Source organism: Argopecten irradians, chromosome 4 (genome assembly GCF_041381155.1).
Source record: "Argopecten irradians isolate NY chromosome 4, Ai_NY, whole genome shotgun sequence".
Classification (NCBI taxonomy): Eukaryota; Metazoa; Mollusca; class Bivalvia; order Pectinida; family Pectinidae; genus Argopecten; species Argopecten irradians.
Window position 1 is genome coordinate 27,741,440 of NC_091137.1, and position 22,073 is coordinate 27,763,512.

General features: G+C 35.5%; 2 protein-coding genes across 2 annotated transcripts; both read left to right on the top strand.

Moving 5' to 3' along the window:
• The first annotated feature begins 259 nt into the window (after window positions 1-259).
• LOC138322453 (thyroglobulin-like) lies at window positions 260-2,709 on the top strand. Its single transcript, XM_069266479.1, has 4 exons — window positions 260-362; window positions 794-947; window positions 1,898-1,974; window positions 2,484-2,709. Exons 1-4 carry the CDS (start codon window positions 308-310, stop codon window positions 2,681-2,683), a joined length of 486 nt encoding a protein of 161 aa, XP_069122580.1. The 5' UTR covers window positions 260-307; the 3' UTR covers window positions 2,684-2,709.
• A 2,067-nt stretch (window positions 2,710-4,776) lies between these two features.
• Window positions 4,777-6,958, top strand: LOC138322454 (thyroglobulin-like). The gene is made up of 4 exons (XM_069266481.1): window positions 4,777-4,923; window positions 5,345-5,498; window positions 6,300-6,376; window positions 6,741-6,958. The coding sequence occupies exons 1-4, from the start codon at window positions 4,869-4,871 to the stop codon at window positions 6,935-6,937; spliced, it is 483 nt and encodes a 160-aa protein (XP_069122582.1). The 5' UTR covers window positions 4,777-4,868; the 3' UTR covers window positions 6,938-6,958.
• The last annotated feature ends 15,115 nt before the right edge of the window (window positions 6,959-22,073 follow it).

A 22,073-nucleotide genomic window follows, 5' to 3' on the forward strand; every position in this document is an offset into this window, starting at 1 on the left:
GAGATTTTATTTTTCTATTTCATAAGAAATTACACTGGATACATTCACACCATTCTTATCGACTTTAGCCATCCTTTCCGACTGCTCACTTTAAAGCCGGTGAGATATGGTTTGATTTCTGGTCAATTATCCTGCGGCCAAAAAGACAATTACACTGTGTCAATATCTTTACATCAATGTGCACCTGTTCGATGATGTCACAACGCCGGACGTCGGCTGCTATAAAACGGAGTTCTCTCAGCATCGGTATCATTAACTTCAGCGACCTTCACTAAATACATTTGGGATCAGAGACAGTGTTTCCGGTATGACGACGGCTATGATTGCGTTCTTCGTCCTTGTCACCATTACAATGGGTGCAGGTGGGTATCACACTTGTTTCATACTTATTAATATTTACATGGACAATAAGATTTTAATTTACTGAGGAAGTGTTTTTTTGTCTCAAGTAGGCATATAACTATCATTGAAAGTGCTTAAACAGGGTCCAATCTGTGCTATTTTGTTTTGAAACATTTTGTTCTTTTAAAGCTGAAAAAAATATAAATTTCTTCATAAAATTCTACTTCATGTCATTTGTTTCTCTTAAAATTCATAAAATGTGATACATAAACAGAGATATATAGTTATTTTAAATGGAAAAAATAATTAATTGAAAAAAAATAAATTTTGCTGCACTCATCAATCCATATTTACTTTTATGATATTTTATGAGTGAAAAAAAATCTGTTTTTATTTTTTCCTGCACTTTAAATGTTTAGTAATTATTTTCGTGCTATTATATTTCCCTCAGCTCGAAAAACTCCCTGTTTTGATGAAGAGGACGCTATAGATGCCTATCTAGAGGTCATTGCAGGACAAAATGGCGGCATGCCTCCAATGGGTTATGACAAACCTGACTGTGATCCAGACGGTTCATATTCCCCATTGCAGTGCGTAGGAGCAAGGTGAGTAAATATGTAAACATATCTTATATACATGTAGTTGTTAATATCTGTGATAGTTTAAATTTCCATTTTTTTTTTAAATCTTTCACATTTTTTAGGTTTATTTGACATCATGTCACGTGCATGAAAGACTACAAAGTTGAGTTGCGAAATTGAAAACCATAGAATATGATGAAATGGTAAATTGCGGAATATTACACTCGCAACATGTCTTTTCTTAACAAATAAAAAAAACGAAACCAAAAATAAAACAAAAGTTATCATCTAGTGAAACATTCCATGGTTATCATACAGATGGATGATTTTTTTTTGGTTAAACGGTCTTCAAATCTCGAGAAAAAGTGCCACCTTTTTAGTAATAACAGTCTTATTTATTTATGTAATTAAAATATTCCCTTAAACGTAACTGTGATATTTTATGTTAGAGATGTGAACTTTTGCTTGTAGAATGTTATCCTGCTATTTATATGATATGATAAAAGGTAAAAGGCGATTTATCAATAAGAAAAGGTAATATAGTAACGATAGTAAATTGCCTGTTAATGAGAAATAAAAAGATGAAAGTTTTTCACTTTAGTTGAAAAAAATTATCTTGACATTTTACCGATTTAAAAGTAAAATCATTATTGTGTACTAGTACATTTTTCTGTTACACTTTAATTTTACCGTTTTCATATTGTTTTGTGAAAATCTGTAAAAAAGAGATCAATAAGATGAAAAAAAGTATTTTAGTCTGGAGAAAATAGGATGAATGTGTCTTTCAATTATTTGTTATTAAATTGTATTTGGGGCAGAATTAACTCACATGTAGTTTAACTTTTCACATACATTAGTACATGTTGTGAACATTTTATACATGGACAACATTATCATTGAAAATGGCAAGTATAAATAGTATTGAATTATTGTTGGGAAGGATTGTCATGAAGTTTTTTTTCCATTGTTTTCAGCTGTCACTGTAAGAGCGCTGATGGTATCCAAATTAGTGGTGAATTCGAGATTGCCTTGATAGACAAATCGAGTTGTCGTGAGTATAGAATTTAAATCTCTCTATAAAAGTTTTTTTATTCTAATCAATGTATATGATTAAAATGAAATACAATATTTTGAAATAACATGTTTCAATCTTACATGAATACCTTATATTGAAAAGAATCAACAAAGATTAGATATTAGAAAAAATCTAAATTTATATACGCATGCAAGAGTTATTTTGGATAATTTTGTACGTGGCATAACTATTGGTTGTAGACGAATCTGTGTTTTAAAGGACAATTATTAAAATTTTAGAGGACCATTTTCCATTCAAATACATTAAAAATATAGCTTTGTGATTGCTGTAATTTCACACCTCAATGAAAAACGAAAACGTGAATGGTGCAAAATCCGTGTGACACGAAAACATAAAAATATTCAATTATAAAATAAACTATAGAGCATGTTTCATAAAAAAATCAATATTTTACTTTTTTCCTTTATATTTATTGGGTAATTTGTTTGCATCGTAAAGAAATGATTATGTGTTGTATATTATAGGCTGTAAGCGTGATGAACATGAATTTATGATGACACAGATGGTTGGACAGAGCTTTGATTGTACCGCCACTGGTGGTTACACTCCTGTCCAATGTACCGGAAGTGTCTGTTTCTGTGTGGATTTCAAGGGAGATCGAACGGGCCCCGGAAGTATCAACATCGCCTTCGTCGACCAACTCATGTGTGACGACTTCAAATAAATTTCCACATGCTTTATCAAATTAAATGTGCTTGTTGTCTTTGGTATTATATACATATATTTACACTTGCTAGGCTTGATCACTATACGTAAGTACTAGCCGATTTTGTTTACCATAACTGCATGGTTAACATTGAACTTTGAACTTGCGTATGACAATATTCTATGCAACATAAAGCGGCTACTTTTCAAAAAAAAAGAAACACATGGCTTTGTTTACATTTTGACGTAACATTACGTTTATATTGCTGTTTTTCATAGAATTTGGGGAAAATGTAAACAATACATATATGTTTTATAGTTATATATGATACAAACACTTTTAAAATTAACAATTGTATAAAGAAACGGGAAAAATATCCCGACCGGGGCGACGTGCAGCGCTTTCATTTTTGTTAAAAGTGATGGATGTCAAATGTAAACATTACCTCTGTGCCTGTGTCCTACGATCGAGTCTTTGGGGTTGACGGGCGTGAGACCCTACAGAACTAGATCAGTTATAAACATATTCTCTTGTCTTTGTTCTTTGATAATTTAATCATGTGTATTATAAAACATGCACCGCAGGTAATCAACGTGTTGACAGTCACACGTCACCACAAATACATTGTATCCATCGAACACAAGTGAAGTTGTTCCATCTATAGATGGCGATGGATCTAAGCGTAGATTATATAATCACATGGCTCCGAAGGATATAATATCGTCAAGTCAGACGACAATCTCAAACAAATTAAGCTACTTAAACATCGGTGTATTGACAACTTCGGAAAACTCCAGTGTGTAAGCGTGCGTCAGCCTCGCCTCGCTTCACAATAACGTTCACCGAGTTCACACATGTGGCCGAGTACAAATACTTTATGTTATTACGCTATATATTAACTTTTAGCAAAATTGAATACCTATTTAAAGTTCTGATATGATTGAATATAATTGTCACTGAAAATTACTCTGTTTGTCATGTTTATTTTATATTAAAGTATTGAACTTTTTTTCGTCGCGGATGAATAATTCTATCTTACGTGAAAAGTCATCCATTCCCTGTTCATTTGAGTAAGCTCCTCCCACTTTTGACCGACTTTTATCGAATAATTACGTCACTTTCAAATGACGATTTTATTGCATAAAATATAAAAGAAAAGTCGTGTGAGTGGAAATATAGGGATTGGATTTCGTTTTTATATTAACCATGCTTGTATCGAGCAATTCCTCTAAGAATATATTCAATATGGGGCGCTAACGCGCCCCCATAGAATATATTCTTAGAGGAATTGCTCCATACAAGCATGGTTAACATAAAAACGAAATCCATTCCCTATATGTAATATCAACCTTTAGCTTATCAATAAAACATGTAGAATATAAGAACAATACAGTGCTTATACAGTCTTACTTGTCCATTTGATGCACTGCAAACCAATCATATTTCGGGTGCGATATTAAATCGCTGTGAAAGAGTACAGTTGAAGCTAACATGACACCCTGAAAAGCCAATTTTTTTTGCAACACAATTATTTATCTCTTTTTACATTGCCATAAAAGCCGTAACGGACAAATAGAGGCCCTTTGAACTCGAAAATATGTTAACGGAAAGATAAACAGGAAGCAATTAATTCTAAATTTTAATGGAAATAAACCACTGAATATAGCCCTCTTTGTTCACTTTTCTTTCTATGAAGCATAAATTGTGGTGTGTACTGAGAACTAACGCCCAAATCATTTCTATGGTTTGGTTTATTATAGAGAAGAGCAGGGTAAAATACACACGATACCTGTCGAGTGCCCAGACAAGAAATTGTTTTTTCACATTATCATACATGTTTGTCGGTCCATTTGGATTATTTTCACAGATTAATTTATCAAACCTGATTGTTTTAAATATATTACTAAAGAAAATGTAACTTTGTCAAAATTTTCTCCCAGTTATGGCACATGTTACTTTAAAACACCAAATTTTGCGCAGCTTGGCGAACCAGAAAGGCCTGAAAACATCGTATACATGTATCATTAATTGCCACGTATATATGCCCATGGTTTTAACCATCTGTTACACGTACAAGTATGGCTCCAGGGACAGGGACTCGACCATGACCATTCCACGACCTTTGCTTTTGCATATAAAGGTGTCCCTTCTGTAGCATACATGGATCAAATTGGTGGCAATATCAGACGAAGCGCAACAGAGAATGGAGACAGCTACACTCGCTCTCCTATTGGTCATCGGCATCACAATGGCTGCAGGTTGGTTATGTTGTGTCCTATTTCTGATTTTAATGAAACAATATTTACTGGAAATTTTAAATCGCAAAACACCTTTGAGCTTTTAATGTCAGCACATAAAAAATGCCACCAATATATCATGAAATATGTGTATTTACTCGCCAGACTCCCTAGTAAGCATACATTCTAAAAAGGTAATTACTTTACAACTAAAATTGCATTATTAATGCACAGACTAGTTTCAGCATAGCTTATTTTATATGCTGTAATTATCAATATACAAAAACTTACATTTTAGTCACGTTAGGTTTATCGTAACTATTCACATTTGAAAATTGGTCTTTAAAATCGGTATTTGACGTTATAAGGATAAAGTAATGTAAGCTAAAAAATGATAAAACATTTAGAGAATTGTTTCCATAATAAAAAAGATTATCCTCAGGTTCGCCTACTCCATGCCGCGATCAGCTTACCGCCGACCAGGCTTACCTAGCAGTCATTACAGCTCAACACGGCGGTATTCCTCCATCTGGTTACAATCTACCCGACTGTGAACCGGACGGTACCTATTCTCCAATGCAGTGTAAGGGTGCAAGGTAAGTCCATTCAATATATATCAAACGATTTTTATGTAAAGAATTATGCAAAATTATGACTCCGCAGCTAATTCTCTAGTGAAGTTTTCAGGTTAATTTTCTAAGTAAAAATAATAGAAAGCTGATTCAGTAAACACTGAAACACTGTAATCGTTGTGTATTCAGCGCAATTTCAAAAAGGGGGTCCTTTATAAAGACATGCCAGGTTTACGAGGTGGCTAAAACGGGAATATTCGGAGAAAACCCACCGACGAACGGTCATTACCTGGTAAAACATTAGTCAGTGGCTGCTAACAGCCCAAATAGAATTCGAACTCTAAACCAAGAAGATGAGACTTGTGGTGAGATGTCGAGACATCCTAATCAGTTGACCACCGCGAAGGTCAGACAGTTTATATATATAACTAGTTTCCCCGTGTGCCTGTAATGTATACAATACAATCTGACAGTGATATTCCTTGCAACAGTAAGCGGTGTCGTATATACATATGTATGGTTAAAACATTCTTTCTGATATCCTGTTCTCAAAAGTTAAAGTAATTAACCGAATCGAAAGATGATTTTTTGACATTTGTTTACATAGCAAATACCGACATTAAAAATTACAGTAACAATAAACTATTATTTAAATGTTAAACGATGATATCAAATCTGTACTTAAATATCTACAATGCGGCAGAGTGTGGAAAACAAGTATTAGTTGGGTTTTTTCAGCTTTTTTGTTGCTATGACGATATTCCTCATTATCATTATTATACTGTGTTCATAATAATACTATAACATATGTCTATATCTTTGCAGTTGTCACTGTAAAAGCGCTGAAGGAATCCAAATCACTGATAATTTTGAGATTGGACAGACGGACAAATCGAGCTGCCGTATGTATAGATTTAGTGTACTTTCCTACGTGATCTTCTAACTCACTACTGACTATAACAAGTATTATATATGGAGGCCATCCAAGTAAATATTTTAACAAAATATATCTTGAAATGGCACATCACTATGTATATGATATCTATATATATCTGCAACGTGTTGATAAGGATTTTTACGTCGGGATAAGAAAGGCTTTATAACCGTTTCTATATACACAAAAAACTATGTAGTAGTTGATGCTGCCTGAATTGTAGATGGCTATTTTGATACTTCATAATTTACTAGCATATCTAAAGGTCTCCACCAATACAAAGCGATTCATTGCTATTTTAAACTTCAATATTTCATTGTTGCTTATTTTAGGATGTGCTCGCGATGAGTACGAGTTTACACAAACAAAAATGCTTGGTCAGACCTTTGATTGTACCGCTACTGGTGGTTACACTCCGGTCCAATGTACCGGGAGTGTCTGCTTCTGTGTGGATTTCAAGGGAGATCGAGCGGGCCCCGGAAGTGTAAACATTGCCTTCGTAAGCCAGCTGGGTTGTGAACAATTCTAATAAACTTGTGCAGTTAATACACATATTTGTATCTTTGTTATATTTGACACTCACTCACGCACTTCACTTCTTAGTGGTCATGTAGGGCAAAGTTTCCACTATTACAAAGAGACACTACACGACCTTACTGCAGATCAAATGTCAAAGGGTGAATATTGAAATTTCAATTTTTAAGTAGATAACATTATGCTAGTTAAGAATTGACTCTATTATGGCGTTGCAAAACTGATGAAAACTTATTTCTACCATTTTGAAACCTTTATTGTAAATGTCTAAATGTGTTTTAGAATAATTAAACATATTGTATCACGAAACCCGTTCGTGAGATACTGGATAACACAGACTTTTTGTTACAATTTTAAATGTTTTGAAAGTGATTTTGAATAAAATTTGTATCAAAGGTCTAGGCAAATATGTGATGTATTCAACTTTAGTGTTAAAAAACTCAGTGTATTTCTTTGAAAATAAGAAAATAATGAAGTGAAATGAATGTATCATTGGGCAGCAAACCTAGCCTATAATGCGTGTTTTTTTAAGACAGAAATCAAATGTATTTTGATTTTGATAGCCACCAGCTGCAACATACAAGAATATCCCTTATCAAAATAAAATAAACGCTGTTTGAAGTACTTTATTGACGGGAGACTATGGTATGTTCGTCTTGTGTATCGTTACAATAGTGGAATCGCTCGCCAATTTAATAGCGGGTTCACATTGACGCATACTGCAATGTCGCCCAAACAGCAGACTCCATCCAGTTACATAATAGCAACGGACAAGCAGTCTCGTTTCTACCTTGAACAAAGAGTTTTTTGTGATTTTCAAAAAACATCATCTCTATTTGTAGCAAGTCTTCATATGAAGGAAAAGTCAAAACATTAAAGTTTTATTGTTTATTGACCTATATATACAAGAAACGACTTATTTGACTGCCATTATCAAAATATATATCCCTTTCTTATATATATATATATATATATATATATATATATTGTCAAATAAGTCGTACAGTCGAAATGATACCCCTTTTTTACTTTAAAATGTTCACTTAAATCAACAATGACACAACATTTAAGCTGTATAAAGTTCATTTTTCGTGGATTGTGAAGGGTTCACTGTGATAAAATTAATAAGCATTTTTGTGTGAAATTATGACTATCTTACAAATTCTATATCAGCATTTTTGTTGCTCCAAGTAAAAACCGCCAAATGACAACATTAGATGTTGTCACCGCCAACATGAGAAATGGCGTTACAGGAAATTCAAAATAGAAGGATATAATAGACTTCCAAGAAACAAATGGAAACACCGCCAAATGACAACATAGAAACCGCCAACAAATTTGCGTTGCGTCAGGACAATAAAGGCCAAATATAAAAAAATGGCATATCAAAAATGCTAAAATAATAACAAGATGCACCATACAAATAAGTGCCAAGCCATATCAAAAATGGCATATAAAATGCTAAAATAACAAGATGCACCATACAAATAAGTGCCAAAATAACAAATATGAGGAAGAGCAGATGTCAAAATGAGCCAATTGCTCTGCTGGAAGCGTAACCAAACAAATGTACGCACAAAAATTATGCAAATCGCATAAAAGAGGACACCGACCCAACCAAAATTTGGGCGTATTAGGGCGACCACAAATAAAACCAGCAATATCAAACTCTTCCTCCAAAAATATACAAATCAATGCAGCATAGCAAAACAAAATCAATCAATAAATTTTTGTATTCATTTTTTTTTTTTTTTTTTTTTTTTGATTTATGATTGTCCTGACTGCAAGCACCAACTTAACGAAACGTGCACCAAACAATTACCAACTACATTTGCTTAAAACTAAAGCAACCAGGCCCAAGTGCCTAATTCGCCAAAAGGAGAAGAAACTCTTTCTGTGCTAGTTACAAATGCTGCAAACGATACAAAAAACAGATTACTATCCGACTCAAGTGAACACCATCCGAAAACAAAACTTAGTTCTTATCAGTTATTTCTGGATGTCTCAATGTAACAACCACCTCACCTACCATTGCAAGACCCTATCTGGCTAATGATTCTCACTGGAATCAGTTTAACTGTAAATTAACTTCACCCCGCCAATTAATGCGAGGTAAAATGGCTGACACACCAGTCTATTGGTAGGGAACATATCCTGAAAATTCGTCAACAATCCTTAATATCAGCCTATGCCTTAACTCGCATGAATTAACCTGGTGCTACATCATTCACCCCACAATGTATAACTAAATGGGCTGGTGGTTTCAACAATTGTAAAAGGCGAGCTGAAAATAATACCGACTACAAACCACTGATAATATCTGTATTAACTTAACTAACAACTCTGGTAATCATGAGATAGGAAGATGGCTATCAACTCTATCAATTAGTCTTAACATGAATTACAGACATCTGTTTGTTTTTGACCAGACTTATTACCTACTACTCCAGAATTTCCATACATAAAAAGAGATCACAACTCCTGGTACTCCTGATACCCATCGCAATGACTTGTGACGAGACCTTTTTAAGCCGAAACTGATCGTCATAAGAGGTTCCCATGTCAGTCCCGGCCAGTTCTCCTGGCCCCCTACCTTAACTGTATGCATATACTTTAACAACCCAGAAATAGCCCTCAGGATGGGCAGATTAGATAGACAGAAAAGAAAATAGTAAAAGCATCCGTCCACCATATCAATGTCCAATTATCTTCCACACTCATTAGTTTTTCATACATTAACCTAATGCCCGTATAACAAACAGAAAATTGTTTTGAGTCTTCAACAATTGGGCCCGGTTTTGACAAAAGCCGCCCAAGGCCAATAACATTCCCTAATGTATATGCTTTTGTCATAATGATTCAAGAGTACTGAAACACCCAAAATCGTCACAAACGCTTTGAACCTGATGTAGGATTGGGTTAAAATGGCTTACATTTCATGCCAAAGATTGTAATGAATTCTGAATTACTAGTACCTTTCAGGCCGGGGAGTTGTGCAAACCAGCTCAGTTGCCTGATGGACTGCTTCCACTAGCTGTTGGGCAACCCTGGCAGACACCTGCTCAAACAGACTCTAGCTGATCCGCTGATAAAGGACCATGGACCGGTTCCCTGTTACCCTTTGACTTTTAAACATATCTTATTGTCATAAATGTACAAATGGATTAGGCAGTTATTTCAACTTAAGAAGCCTTCTTCAATCAACATGAAATATATTACAGGTGATGACATACATACTATAGGTATAAATAATAATTAAGGGTATATTTGTCAGAGTATATAACAACAAGATATATACTATGTATTATAATATTATGTAGAATTCCAAATCTTCTGCTGGACTTTATAAATGAATGCACAAGTTCAAATACATGACAGTTTACTTCCAAAGCCAAGTTTTCATTTCCATAAAGTAATAAATTTAAATTTACTTGTATATCTAAATCATTTAAAACTTGGAGCATTTCTGTATGGGCAGCAGCATAATTTTAACATACAAAAAAGAAATGGTTAGCATTTTCACAAGTGTAGCCACAATTTATACAAATAGAATTTGGTGCCAAATTTACACGGAAAAGGTCATCGTTTAGGGAACTACACTGATGACTTAATTTAGTATGTATAATATTAAATTTTCTTTCTCCATAATCAAAATAACATGGTAGACTCATAGATATAGGCTGAGAAAGAGCTAGTTTAAAGGAAGAAAAAGGTAAAGATTTAACTTTAACATCTAAGTTGTTCGAGCTTCTTTAAGTAGTGGGAAAGAAAGATTTTGTTTGTAGTGGAGTCGAGAATTGGAATTTGGAAACTTTCACAATTTCTTAAAGTAATAAGGAATATGATAGCCTAGTAGGAAGTAATTAGTTATTTATCTTATAAAGTAACTGTAGTTTTCTTTTAGCTCTTCTGTCTGAAAGGGTTCCAAATTTGTTTCAAAATATAATGATTCATTTCTAGTATAACACGGTAATCCGCTAATATAATTAGCCTGAGAACATCCGTCCCAAACTTCACATGCATATTCAAGAACAGGTAAAATAAAAGACTTATAAATTCTTAAAAGAGCATCATGCATTAACATATATTTGATTTTCCTTAGGATAATTATCATATTATTATTATTATTTTTTTTTTATAACTGATTTATAAATTTCATTGATTGTGATCAGACCATTTAGCATTTGAATTAAAATGACCTCAAAATGTCTATGAAAACTACTTAAAATCTAAAATTGTTCCATCAAAAAATTAAGTCCAAATATTTGTCAATGTTATCAAAATTGATATAAAAATTACCTCAGTTTTATTAGGATTAAAAGAAACAAGCCACGTTTTGCCCATCGATTTGATTTATCTAAATCCCTATGTAAATCTGTTTCTAAATTCACGACATGAAGATGATGACATTATAAGGGTAGTGTCATCAGCGAATAAACGTGTTGTTGATTGAAGTTCATCAGCTAAATCATTTATATAAATAAGGAAAAGAAGTGGTCCAAGAATTGAGCCTTGAGGGACATCTTCTCATATCATACCAATATCAGCAAGAAGAATTTTATTATATAAAAGGGTGAATGTCTTTTCTCAGTGAAGTTAAGTTTTCTAACCAGGACAATAGGTTACGCCAATCGAAATACCTTAGTATGTTAAATTATTAATAAGACATTTTGTGCAGACTCTGTCCTAGGCTTTAGAAATGTCACAGAATAATCATACAAATACCCGGTATGAGATTTAGACAAATGGGATGTATTATTTAATTCAATTAATAGGTATACTACATTGATTGACCAGGCATAAATCCGGAGGAAACTGGTAAAATAGAAATTATTATTTATTTTTAAATAATTAGGCACTGTGCTGAAACAGAACCCTTTTAAACACTTTTTCCCAACTGTGAACAGTAGAAAAGGAGAGTAATGGGACGATAGTTTTGATATAAGAATGTCAAACTCCCTTTGTAAAAGATAGGCATAAACTTAGGACAAAGAAGCCATTTTTCCATTGGATAGAATTAACAGTAGATGAAAAACCATAAGAGGTTTACAAAACTGTATCAGCCATGTATTTAAGTCTATGGTGACTTATACCATCTTCACCTGAAGCTTTTCCAAGCTTTAAATTAATTAAAAACATCACAAATTTCATTACAAGTAACAAGTAGATTATTTAAAACACTATTAGTTTTCAATTGTAAAATAGGCACTTGCTATCGTCAATATTAGTAAACCTACAGAAATATTCATTTAATAGATTTGCCTTGTCTTTATCATCTACAATGTTACCCCCACTAGTCTACTGCAGGAGCTGTAAACACTCGAAGTACTGGGACCATTCTCACTCCGACTGGCTGCTGCACAACAACGACATGGAACCATTCTTTGTTCCTTACATAGGGGCTGGTAGAGAGCCTAGGGTCGAGGGTCGTTGTGTTTTTTCCTTACCCCCGCACGACTGAAACTCAAATAAGGACATATAGAACACATGTCGACATTATCCGACATACAAACATGCCCCTACATCCTCGGTAACTCGGCATTGGACATTTACCTATCAGCGTTAGCATATATATAACGCCCGGGGCACCGAGGATGACACAACACTTACACATGATCAAAGGGCAGCAACTCCCATCAACGACAATACCAAAGTCCAAACACAACTTAAACGAATTAATTATCGCCACTTACATTAAAAATAATGACGACTTACAGTCTGAAAATATATCACGATACGAATAAAAATAGTAATACTCAAAATCAATACCTAATTCATGTCTCCGCTAATGCTAACTCCGTTTGCTATGAACTAGAAGTGCAAGATTAATTCTACAATAAAATAAAAATACCGAAATAAATTCCGGTAATGGGATAATGCAGTAAAATTCCGGCAAAATATTAGCGACGATGCAGGAACAAGACATTTCTTTTTAAAAACGGTGTTAACAACTGGAACCGGGACGAACACGTGTTCGATGGTAGGAAGAGCCATGGCCGCACCATGCGGAACGGCTGACCACACGCCAGAATCGAACGCCCATCAATTACAAACCAATTTCTGTATGCAAAGAATGTCCTATGAACGGCTGTCTGACCACAAAAACTTCGAACAAGATATGGCAAACAAATCAAATAGGGAGCAAAATTGTTGCATCTGAACGTAAACATTTTAAATAAGCTACTTGTTACTTCTAAATGAAATCTGAAATTTGTGATGTTTTTTAATTAATTTAAAGCTTGGAAAACTGCTTCAGGTGAAGATGGTATAAGTCACCATAGACTTTAAATACATGGCTGATACAGTTTGTAAACCTCTTAAGGTTCTTTCATCTAACCTGTATATTTCCAAATGAATGGAAAATGGCTTAAGTTATGCTCCTCTCTTTAAAAAAGGAGATAGACATTCTATATCAAACTATCGTCCCATTTCTCTCCTTTTCTAACTGTTCACAGTTGGGAAATGTGTTTAAAAGGGTAATTGTTTAAGCACGTGCATAATTATTTAATAATTAATAATAATTTATTTTACCAGTTTCAAGACGGATTTATGCCTGGTCATTCAATAGTATACCAATTAATTGAAATAAATATATACCATAACATTTGTCTAAATCTCATACCCGGTATTTGTATGATATTCTGTGACATTTCTAAAGCCTTTGACAGAGTCTGGCACAAAGGTCTTATAATTAAGATTAAAATCATATGGTATTTCGATTGGGTAACCTATGTGTCCCTGGTTAGAAAATTACTTAAAGAGATAAAGACATCAAAACGTATTTATAAACAATTTTTCTTCTGATATTGGTATGATATGAGAAGATGTCGTACCTCAAGGCTCAATTCTTGGACCACTTCTTTTCCTTATTTATATTAATGAATTAGCTGATGAACTTCAATCAACAACACGTTTATTCGCTGATGACACTACCCTTATAAAGTCATCATCTTCATGTCGTGAATTAGAAACAGATTTACATAGGGATTTAGATAAATCAAATCGATGGGCCAAAACGTGGCTTGTTTCTTTTAATCCTAATAAAACTGAGGTAATTTTTTATATCAAATTTTGATAACATTGACAAATATTTGGACTTAATTTTTGATGGAAACATTTTAGATTTTAGTAGTATTTTTCATAGACATTTTGAGGTCATTTTAATTCAAATGCTAAATGGTCTGATCACATCAATGAAATATTAAAAATCAGTTATAAAAAAAAAAAAATAATAATAATAATAATATCCTAAGGAAAATCAAATATATGTTAAAGCATAAAAAAAAATAATAATAATAATAATATCCTAAGGAAAATCAAATATATGTTAAAGCATGATGCTCTTTTTAAGAATTTATAAGTCTTTTTGTTTACCTGTTCTTGAATATGCATGTGAAGTTTGGGACGGATGTTCTCAGGCTAATTATTAGCGGATTACCGTGTTATACTAGAAATGAATCATTATATTTTGAAACAAATTTGGAACCCCTTTCAGACAGAAGAGCTAAAAGAAAACTACAGTTACTTTATAAGATAAATAACTTATTACCCTCCTACTAGGCTATCATAATCCTTATACTTTAAGAAATTGTGAAAGTTTCCAAATTCCAATTATCGACTCCACTACAACAAAATTTTTCTTTCCCACTACTTAAAGAAGACTCGAACAACTTAGATGTTAAAGTTAAATCTTTACCTTTTTCTCTTCCTTTAAACTAGCTCTTTCTCAGTCTATATCTATGAGGTCTACCATGTTATTTTAATTATGGAGAAAGAAAATTTAATATTTATACATACTAAATTAAATCATCAGTGTAGTTACTTCTCTAAACGATGACCTTTTCCGTGTAAATTTGGCACCCAAATTCTATGTGTTATAAATTGTGGCTAACACTCTGTGAAAATGCTAACCATTTCTTTTTTGTATGTTAAATTTATGCTGCTGCCCATACAGAAATGCTCCATATTTTAAATGATTTAGATATACAAGTAAATTTAAATTTATTACTTTATGGAATGAAAACTTGGCTTTGGAAGTAAACTGTCATGTATTTGGAACTTGTGCATTCATTTATAAAGTCCAGCAGCGAAGATTTTGGAATTCTACAAAAGAATATTATACATACATAGTATATATCTTGTTTTTATATAGACCCTGAAAAATATACCCGTAATTATTATTTATACCTATAGTATGTATGGTCATCACCTGTAAATATTTATGTTGATTGAAGAAGGCTTTCCTTAAGTTGAAATAACTGCCTGAATCCATTTTGTACATTTATGACAATAAGATATGTTAACAAAGTCAAAGGGTAACAGGGAACCGGTCCATCGGTCCTTTATCAGCAGATCAGCTCTAGAGTCTGTTTTGAGCAGGTGTCTGCCAGGGTTGCCCAACAGCTAGTGGAAGCAGTCCATCCAGGCAATGAGCTGGTTTTGCACAACTCCCCGGCCTGAAGGTACTAGGTAATTCAGATTCATTACAATCTTCGGCATGAAATGTAAGCCCTTTTTAACCCAATCCTGACATCAGTTCAAAGCCTTTGTGACGATTTGGGTGTTTTCAGTATCATGGCACTATAAGACAAAAGATAATCATTAGGGAATTTGTTGGCCTTGGGCAGCTTTTGACACCAAAACCTGCCCCAATTGTTGAAGATAAACATTTTTCTGTTGTTAACGGGCAGTTGGTAATGTAAGAAAATACAAAAGAGTTTATTATTTGGTGAAGATAAATGACAGTAGAAAATGTGGAGCGGCTGTCTTTTACTAATTGTCATATCTGTCTATTATATCTTCCCCAAACCTGAGAGAGAGTGCTGGGTTGTTTAAATTTTTATATCCATACAATTAAGTTAGGGGCCAGGAGAACTGTGGGACTGACAGGGTAATCTTATGACGAGCAGTTTCAGTCCTTAAAAAAGCTGCTCCACAATTCATTGCCATGGTATCAGGTTGTGACCAGGAGGTGTGGCTTCTATAATGTATGGAAATTCTGGATTAGTAGGTAATACTTCTGGTCAAAAACAAACAGATGTCTGTAATCTCCCTTTTAAGACTATATATAGAGTTGATAGCCGTCTTACCATCTACATGAGCATCCAGAGTTTGTTAGTTAAGTTAATACAGATATTATCAGTGGTTTTGTAGTCAGGTATTATTTTCAGCTCGCCTTTTACAATTGTTGAACCACCAGCCCATTTTAGTTTATACATTGTGGGGTGAATTGATGTAAGCACAGGTTAATTCATGCGAGTTAAGGGCATAGGCTGATAATAAAGGATTGTTGACGAATTTTCAGGAATATGTTTCCCTACACAATAGGGACTGGTGTGTCAGCATTTTACCCGCACTATTAATTGGCGGGGGTGAAGTTAATATTACGAAGTTTAAAACTGATTCCAGTGAGAATCATTAGCCAGATAGGGTCTTGCAAATGGTAGGTTGAGGTGGTTGTTACAAATGAGGACATCCAGAAATAACTGAATAAAGAACTAAGTTTTGTTTTCGGATGGTGTTCACTTTGGGTGAGCGTTCGAATAAGTAATCTGTTTTTTGTATCGTTTGCAGCTATTTGTAACTAGCACAGAAAGTTTGTCTTATCTTCTCCTTTGGCGAATTAGGCACTTGGGCCTGGTTGCTTTAGTTTTAAGCCAAATGTAGTTTTTATAATTGTTTGGTGCACGTTTCGTTAAGTTGGTGCTTGCAGTCATGGGACAATCATAAATCCAAAAAAAAAAAACAAAAAAAAAATACAAAATTGAATACAAAGTATTATACTTGATTGATTTTTTGTTTTGCTATGACTGCATTGATTTGTATTATTTTGGAGGAAGAGTTTGATATTGCTGGTTTTATTTGTGGTCGCCCTAAAACGCCCAAATTTTGGTTGGGTCGGTGTCCTCTTTTTATGCGATTTGCATAATTTTTGTGCGTACATTTGTTTGGTTACAGCTTCCAGCAGGAAGCAATTGGCTCATGTAGGACTTCTGCTCTTCCTCTTATTTGTTATTTTGGCACGTATTTTGGTATGGTGCTTATTGTTAATTTTTGCATTTTATTTGCCAGTTTTTTTATGGTTTTGCTCATTTTTGTATGGTGCACTCTTGTTTATTTTAGCTGTTTATAGACCTTTTTTGCATATTGCTGTACGCATGCCATTTTATTTATTTTTGGCCATTTTGTTCCTTGGAAGTGTCCTGAAGGTTATAACGCTTTTCTCGTTGGCGGTGAAAACAACAAATGTTTGTCAGTTGGCGGTGTTTCACTTGGTGCAACCGAAAATTGCTGATCTTGAATGTGTATGGCGTTTATATTCAACAGCTTATATTTTGTGGTATTATCTGTTCCCATTTTCCATTTTAATATTAGCTGTGTTTTAATTCTCATGTTGAAGCTTTGGCCAACTTCTGCCATTCCTATTAGGTTTAAAAATTATATACAAATATAGTTTAATATGCCCATTGAAGGCTAAGTATTAATAATGAAGGTTGTTATTTGATTGAATATTGATTGGATATTTTCAATTAAAATTTAAGTCTTGGTAAATATCAATTTTGTGTTTGTCTTCTATTTGAATAATAAGAAAACGAATGGTCTCTCAATTAGTTCATGTTTATCATGATGAAGACAAAAGCAGTTACGCCCCCTGTCCTTCTATAGCAGTGGAACTCTTCCTGTTGGGAGGTGAAATAAAAATTCCTTTTTAATCTAGTCTTACGTACAGGGATGGTGCACAAATATTTGCTCCCATAGATTTTTGTTTGCCATATAAAAAAACCCACCCTTTGCCCACCCATGTTTCTATTGCTAGTGTCTGATTGATATCTTGCGTTTCTGCTGTCGTTTTTTTAATTTGTATTTTATCAGCTCATCACTTCCTGTGTGAAAATCCTTCTCGAGGCGTCAGCATGATTTCCCAAGTCAGTTGGAAGTTATTCCAGGCCATCACATTAGTTTGGGTACATATGACGGTAGCAAGAATTAATCTAACTGGTCCCGTGAAATTAATTGGTCCGTAAAATTCCATTTGGCGGTGTTTCACTTGGAGCAACAGAATAATCTGATATAGAATTTTGTAAGTCTATTATATACAACACTTCTATTTTGTGAAATTTCCCTTTCCCTATTTCACATTTTAATATTAGCGTTTGTAATTCTCATGTGCAGCTTTGCCCAACGTCTGCCGAAAATCCTTTAATTTGATTGCCACATAATTTAAGTTGTTCATACGGCCATTCTTTGTTGTCTTTATACCAGAATGGTTTGTAATGAAGCGGATTCTTCGATTTTGATATATCGTGGTTCAGTCGACCGCATGTGCCGCCATGGCCTCCTACCAACACACGTTTCACCCGATTTTGTAACACCGTTTAAAAAAGAAAATGTCTTGTATCCTGGCATCGTCTCTAATAATTTTGCCGGAATTTTACTGCATTATCCCATACCGGAATTTAATTTCGGTATTTTTATTTTAATTGTAGAATTAGATCTTGCACTGCTATAAGTTCATTAGCAAACGGTAGTTGTTAGCATTAGCGGAAGACATAATTAGGTATTGATTTTGAGGTGACGATTTTATATTCTATCAGAGTTAGGTTAAGTCGAATCTTTATTCTTTAATGTTAAGTGGCGTATATAACATTTTAATTCGTTTAAGTTGTGTTTGGACTTTGGTATTGTCGTTGATGGGAGTTGCTTCGGCCCTTTGATCATGTGTAAGTGTGTTGTCATCCTCGCGTGCCCCGGGCGTTATATATGCTAACGCTGGATAGGGTAATATGTCCAAATGCCGATGTTTACCGTGCGATGTAGGGGCATGTTTGTATATGTCGGATAATGTCGAACATCGTTTGTTCTATATGTCTTATTTGAGTTTCAAGACGTGCGGGGGCGAGGGTAAGGGGGAAAGGCGCTCCCTCGATAAGGGCTCTCTACCAGCCCCTCGAATCTAAGGTACAAGAGTGAGTCCCATGTAGGTTGAGTGCAGCCCAGTCGGAGTGGATGAATGTGGTCCCTTGCTTACTTCGAGTGTTTTCTGCTCCAGACATGTAGCAGTAGCTATTGGGGGGTAAACATTGTAGATGATTAAACGACAAGGGCAAATCTATTATATGAATATTACTGTAGGTTTACTTATATTTGTACGTTAGCAAAGTGCCTATTTTACAGTTGAAAAACATAATAGTAGTTTTAAATAATCTACTTGTTACTTCTAATGATAATTTGTGATGTTTTTATTTTATTTAAAGCTTGGAAAAGCTTTCAGGTGAAGAGATGGTATAAGTCACCATAGACTTAAATACATGGCCCTGACTGATAACAGTTTGTAAAACTCTTATCGGTTCTTTCATCTACCTGTATATTTCACAAGTATGAATGGAAAATGGCTCTAAAGTTATGGCCTCTCTTTAAAAAAAAGGAGAGATAGAACATTCTATATCAAACTATCGTCCCATTTCTCTCCTTTCTACTGTTCACAGTTGGGGAGGAAAGTGTTTAAATAGGGTAATGTTTTATGCACGTGCTAATAATTATTTATATAATTATATAATAATTTATTTTACCAGTTTCAGGGGGGGGGGAGGGGAGGGGGGGAGGATTTATGCCTGGTCATTTCAATTAGTTATACCATTTAATTGAATTTATTAATTGAAAATAAATATACCCATTAACAATTTTGTCTAAATCTCATACCCGGTATTTGTAATGAATCGTATGATATTCTGTGACATTTACTAAAGCCTTTGACAGGACTGAGTCCTGAGCACAAATTGTCTTATTAATTTGAAATTATAATCATATGGTATTTCGATTGGGGTTAACGCTATTGTCCTGGTTTAGATAAATTACCTTAAGGTGAGAAAGACATCAAAACGTATATTTTAAAATCTAATATTCTTCTTCTGATATTGGTATGAATATATGGACGAAGATGTCCCTTCAATCGAGCTCAATTCTTGGACCACTTCTTTTCCTTATATTAATATCAAATGATTTAGCTGATGAACTTCAATCAACAACACGTTTTATTCGCTGATGAGCACTACCATTATAAAACGTCATCATCCTTCATGTCGTGAAATTATTGAAAACAGATTTACATAGGGATTTAGATTAAATCAAATCGATTGGGCTACAAACGTTGGCTTGTTTCCTCTTTTAATTCCTAATAAAACTGAGGTAATTTTTATAGATCAAATTTTCGATAACTTTTTGGAGACAAATATTTGGTCTCTTAATTTTTGATGGAACACTTTTAGATTTTAGTTGTTTTTCATAGTCATTTTGAGGTCATTTTAATTCAAATGCTAAATGGTCTGATCACAATCAATGAAATTTTATAAATCGTAGTTAAAAAAAATATAAAAAAACTAAAAAAAAAAAAAAAAAAATAATAATAATAATAATATCCTAAGGAAAATCTTAATATATGATTTTGAAAGCATGATGCTACATTTTAAGAATTTTATAAGTCTTTTATTTTACCTGTTCTTGAAATATGCATGTGAAGTTTGGGACGGATGTTCTCTGGCTATTATTTTTAGCGGACTAAATTTTTTACCGATGATTATAATACTAGAAATGGATCATTAATAATTTTTTGATATAAACAAAATTGTGGAACCCCCTTTCAAGACAGAAGAGCTCTAAATAGTGAAACAACTCAGAGTTATATTTTAAGTAAAAAACTTATTACCTCCTTAACTTAGGGGGGGTGGGGGGTTGGGGGGGGGGGGGGGGGGGGGGGGGGGGGGGGGTGGGGGGGGGGGGGGGGGGGGGGGGGGGGGGAGGCGGGGGGGGGGGGGGGGGGGGGGTGGGGGGGGGTGGGGTGGGGGGGGGGGGGGGGGGGGGGGGGCGGGGGGGGGGGGGCGGGGGGGGGGGGGTTGGGGGGGTGGGGTGGGGGGGGGGGGGGGCGGGGGGGGGGGGGGGGGGGGGGGGTAGGTGGGGGGGGGGGGGGGGGGGGGGGGGGGGGGGGGGGGGGGGGGTGGGGGGGGGGGGTGGGGGTGGGGCCGTCGGGGGGGCTGGGGGGGGGGGGGGGGGGGGGGGGGGGGGGGGGGGTGGGAGGGGGGGGGGGGGGGGGGGAGTGGGGGAGCCTGAGGGGGGGGGGTTGGGGGGGGGTGGGGGGGGGGACAGTGGGGGGTGGGGGGCGGGGGGGGGGGGGGGGGGGGGATGGGGGGGGGGGGGTTGGTGGGGGGGTGGGGGGGGGGGGGGGGGGTTTGGGGGGGGGAGGGAGGGAAGGGGGGGGGGGGGGGGGGGGGGGGGGGGGGGGGGGGGGGTGCTGGGGGGGGAGGGGAGGGAGGGGGGGGGGTTGGGAGGGGGGGGGGGGGGGGGGGGGGGAGTGGGGTGGGGGGGGGGGGGGGGGGGGGGGGGGGGGGGGGGGGTGGGGGGGTGGGGGGGTGGGGGGGGGGGGCGGGAGGGGGGGGGGGCTATCATATCCTTATACTTAAGAAATCTTGTCGGAAAGTTTCCAAATATTCAAATTCATCCGACTCCACTACAACAAAAATTCTTTTCTTTCCCCACCTACTTTAAAGTAGCAATCGAACTAAGCTATTTTAGAGTGGTAAAGTACTAAATACTTTACCTTTTTCTTCCTTTAAACTTAGCTCTCTTTCCTCTAGTCTATATCCTATGCAGTCGTACCATCTACCATTTGTTATTATGGGACGAAAGTAAAAAATTTAATATTATAACTTACTTAAATTAAGTCCATCAGAGTTTGGTTGTTCTCCTTAACGATGACTTATTTTCCGTGTAAATTTTGGGCACCCCATAATTCTATTTGTATATAAATTGTGGACTTCACTTGTGAAAATGACTAACCATTTCTTTTTTTGTCTGATTAAAATTATGCTGCTGCCCATACAGAAATGCTCCAAGTTTTTTAAATGGATTTAGTCTATACAAGTAAATTTAAATTTATTACTTTTATGGAAATGGAAAACACTTTTGGCTTTGGAAAAAAGTAAACTGTCATTTATTTGAACTTGTGCTCATTCATTATATACAAGTCCATGCAGAAGATTTGGAATTCTACTTTAATATTATAAATACATAGTATATATCTTGTTGTTATATACTCTGAAAAATATACCCGTATTTATTATTTATACCTATAGTAATGT

Coding starts and splice junctions, on each gene's coding strand:
- LOC138322453 (XM_069266479.1), top strand. CDS start 308: ATGACGACGGCTATGATTGCGTTCTTCGTCCTTGTCACCATTACAATG. Junction 363..793: donor CACCATTACAATGGGTGCAG/GTGGGTATCACA, acceptor TATTTCCCTCAG/CTCGAAAAACTCCCTGTTTT. Junction 948..1,897: donor TTGCAGTGCGTAGGAGCAAG/GTGAGTAAATAT, acceptor CATTGTTTTCAG/CTGTCACTGTAAGAGCGCTG.
- LOC138322454 (XM_069266481.1), top strand. CDS start 4,869: ATGGAGACAGCTACACTCGCTCTCCTATTGGTCATCGGCATCACAATG. Junction 4,924..5,344: donor CGGCATCACAATGGCTGCAG/GTTGGTTATGTT, acceptor GATTATCCTCAG/GTTCGCCTACTCCATGCCGC. Junction 6,377..6,740: donor GACGGACAAATCGAGCTGCC/GTATGTATAGAT, acceptor TGCTTATTTTAG/GATGTGCTCGCGATGAGTAC.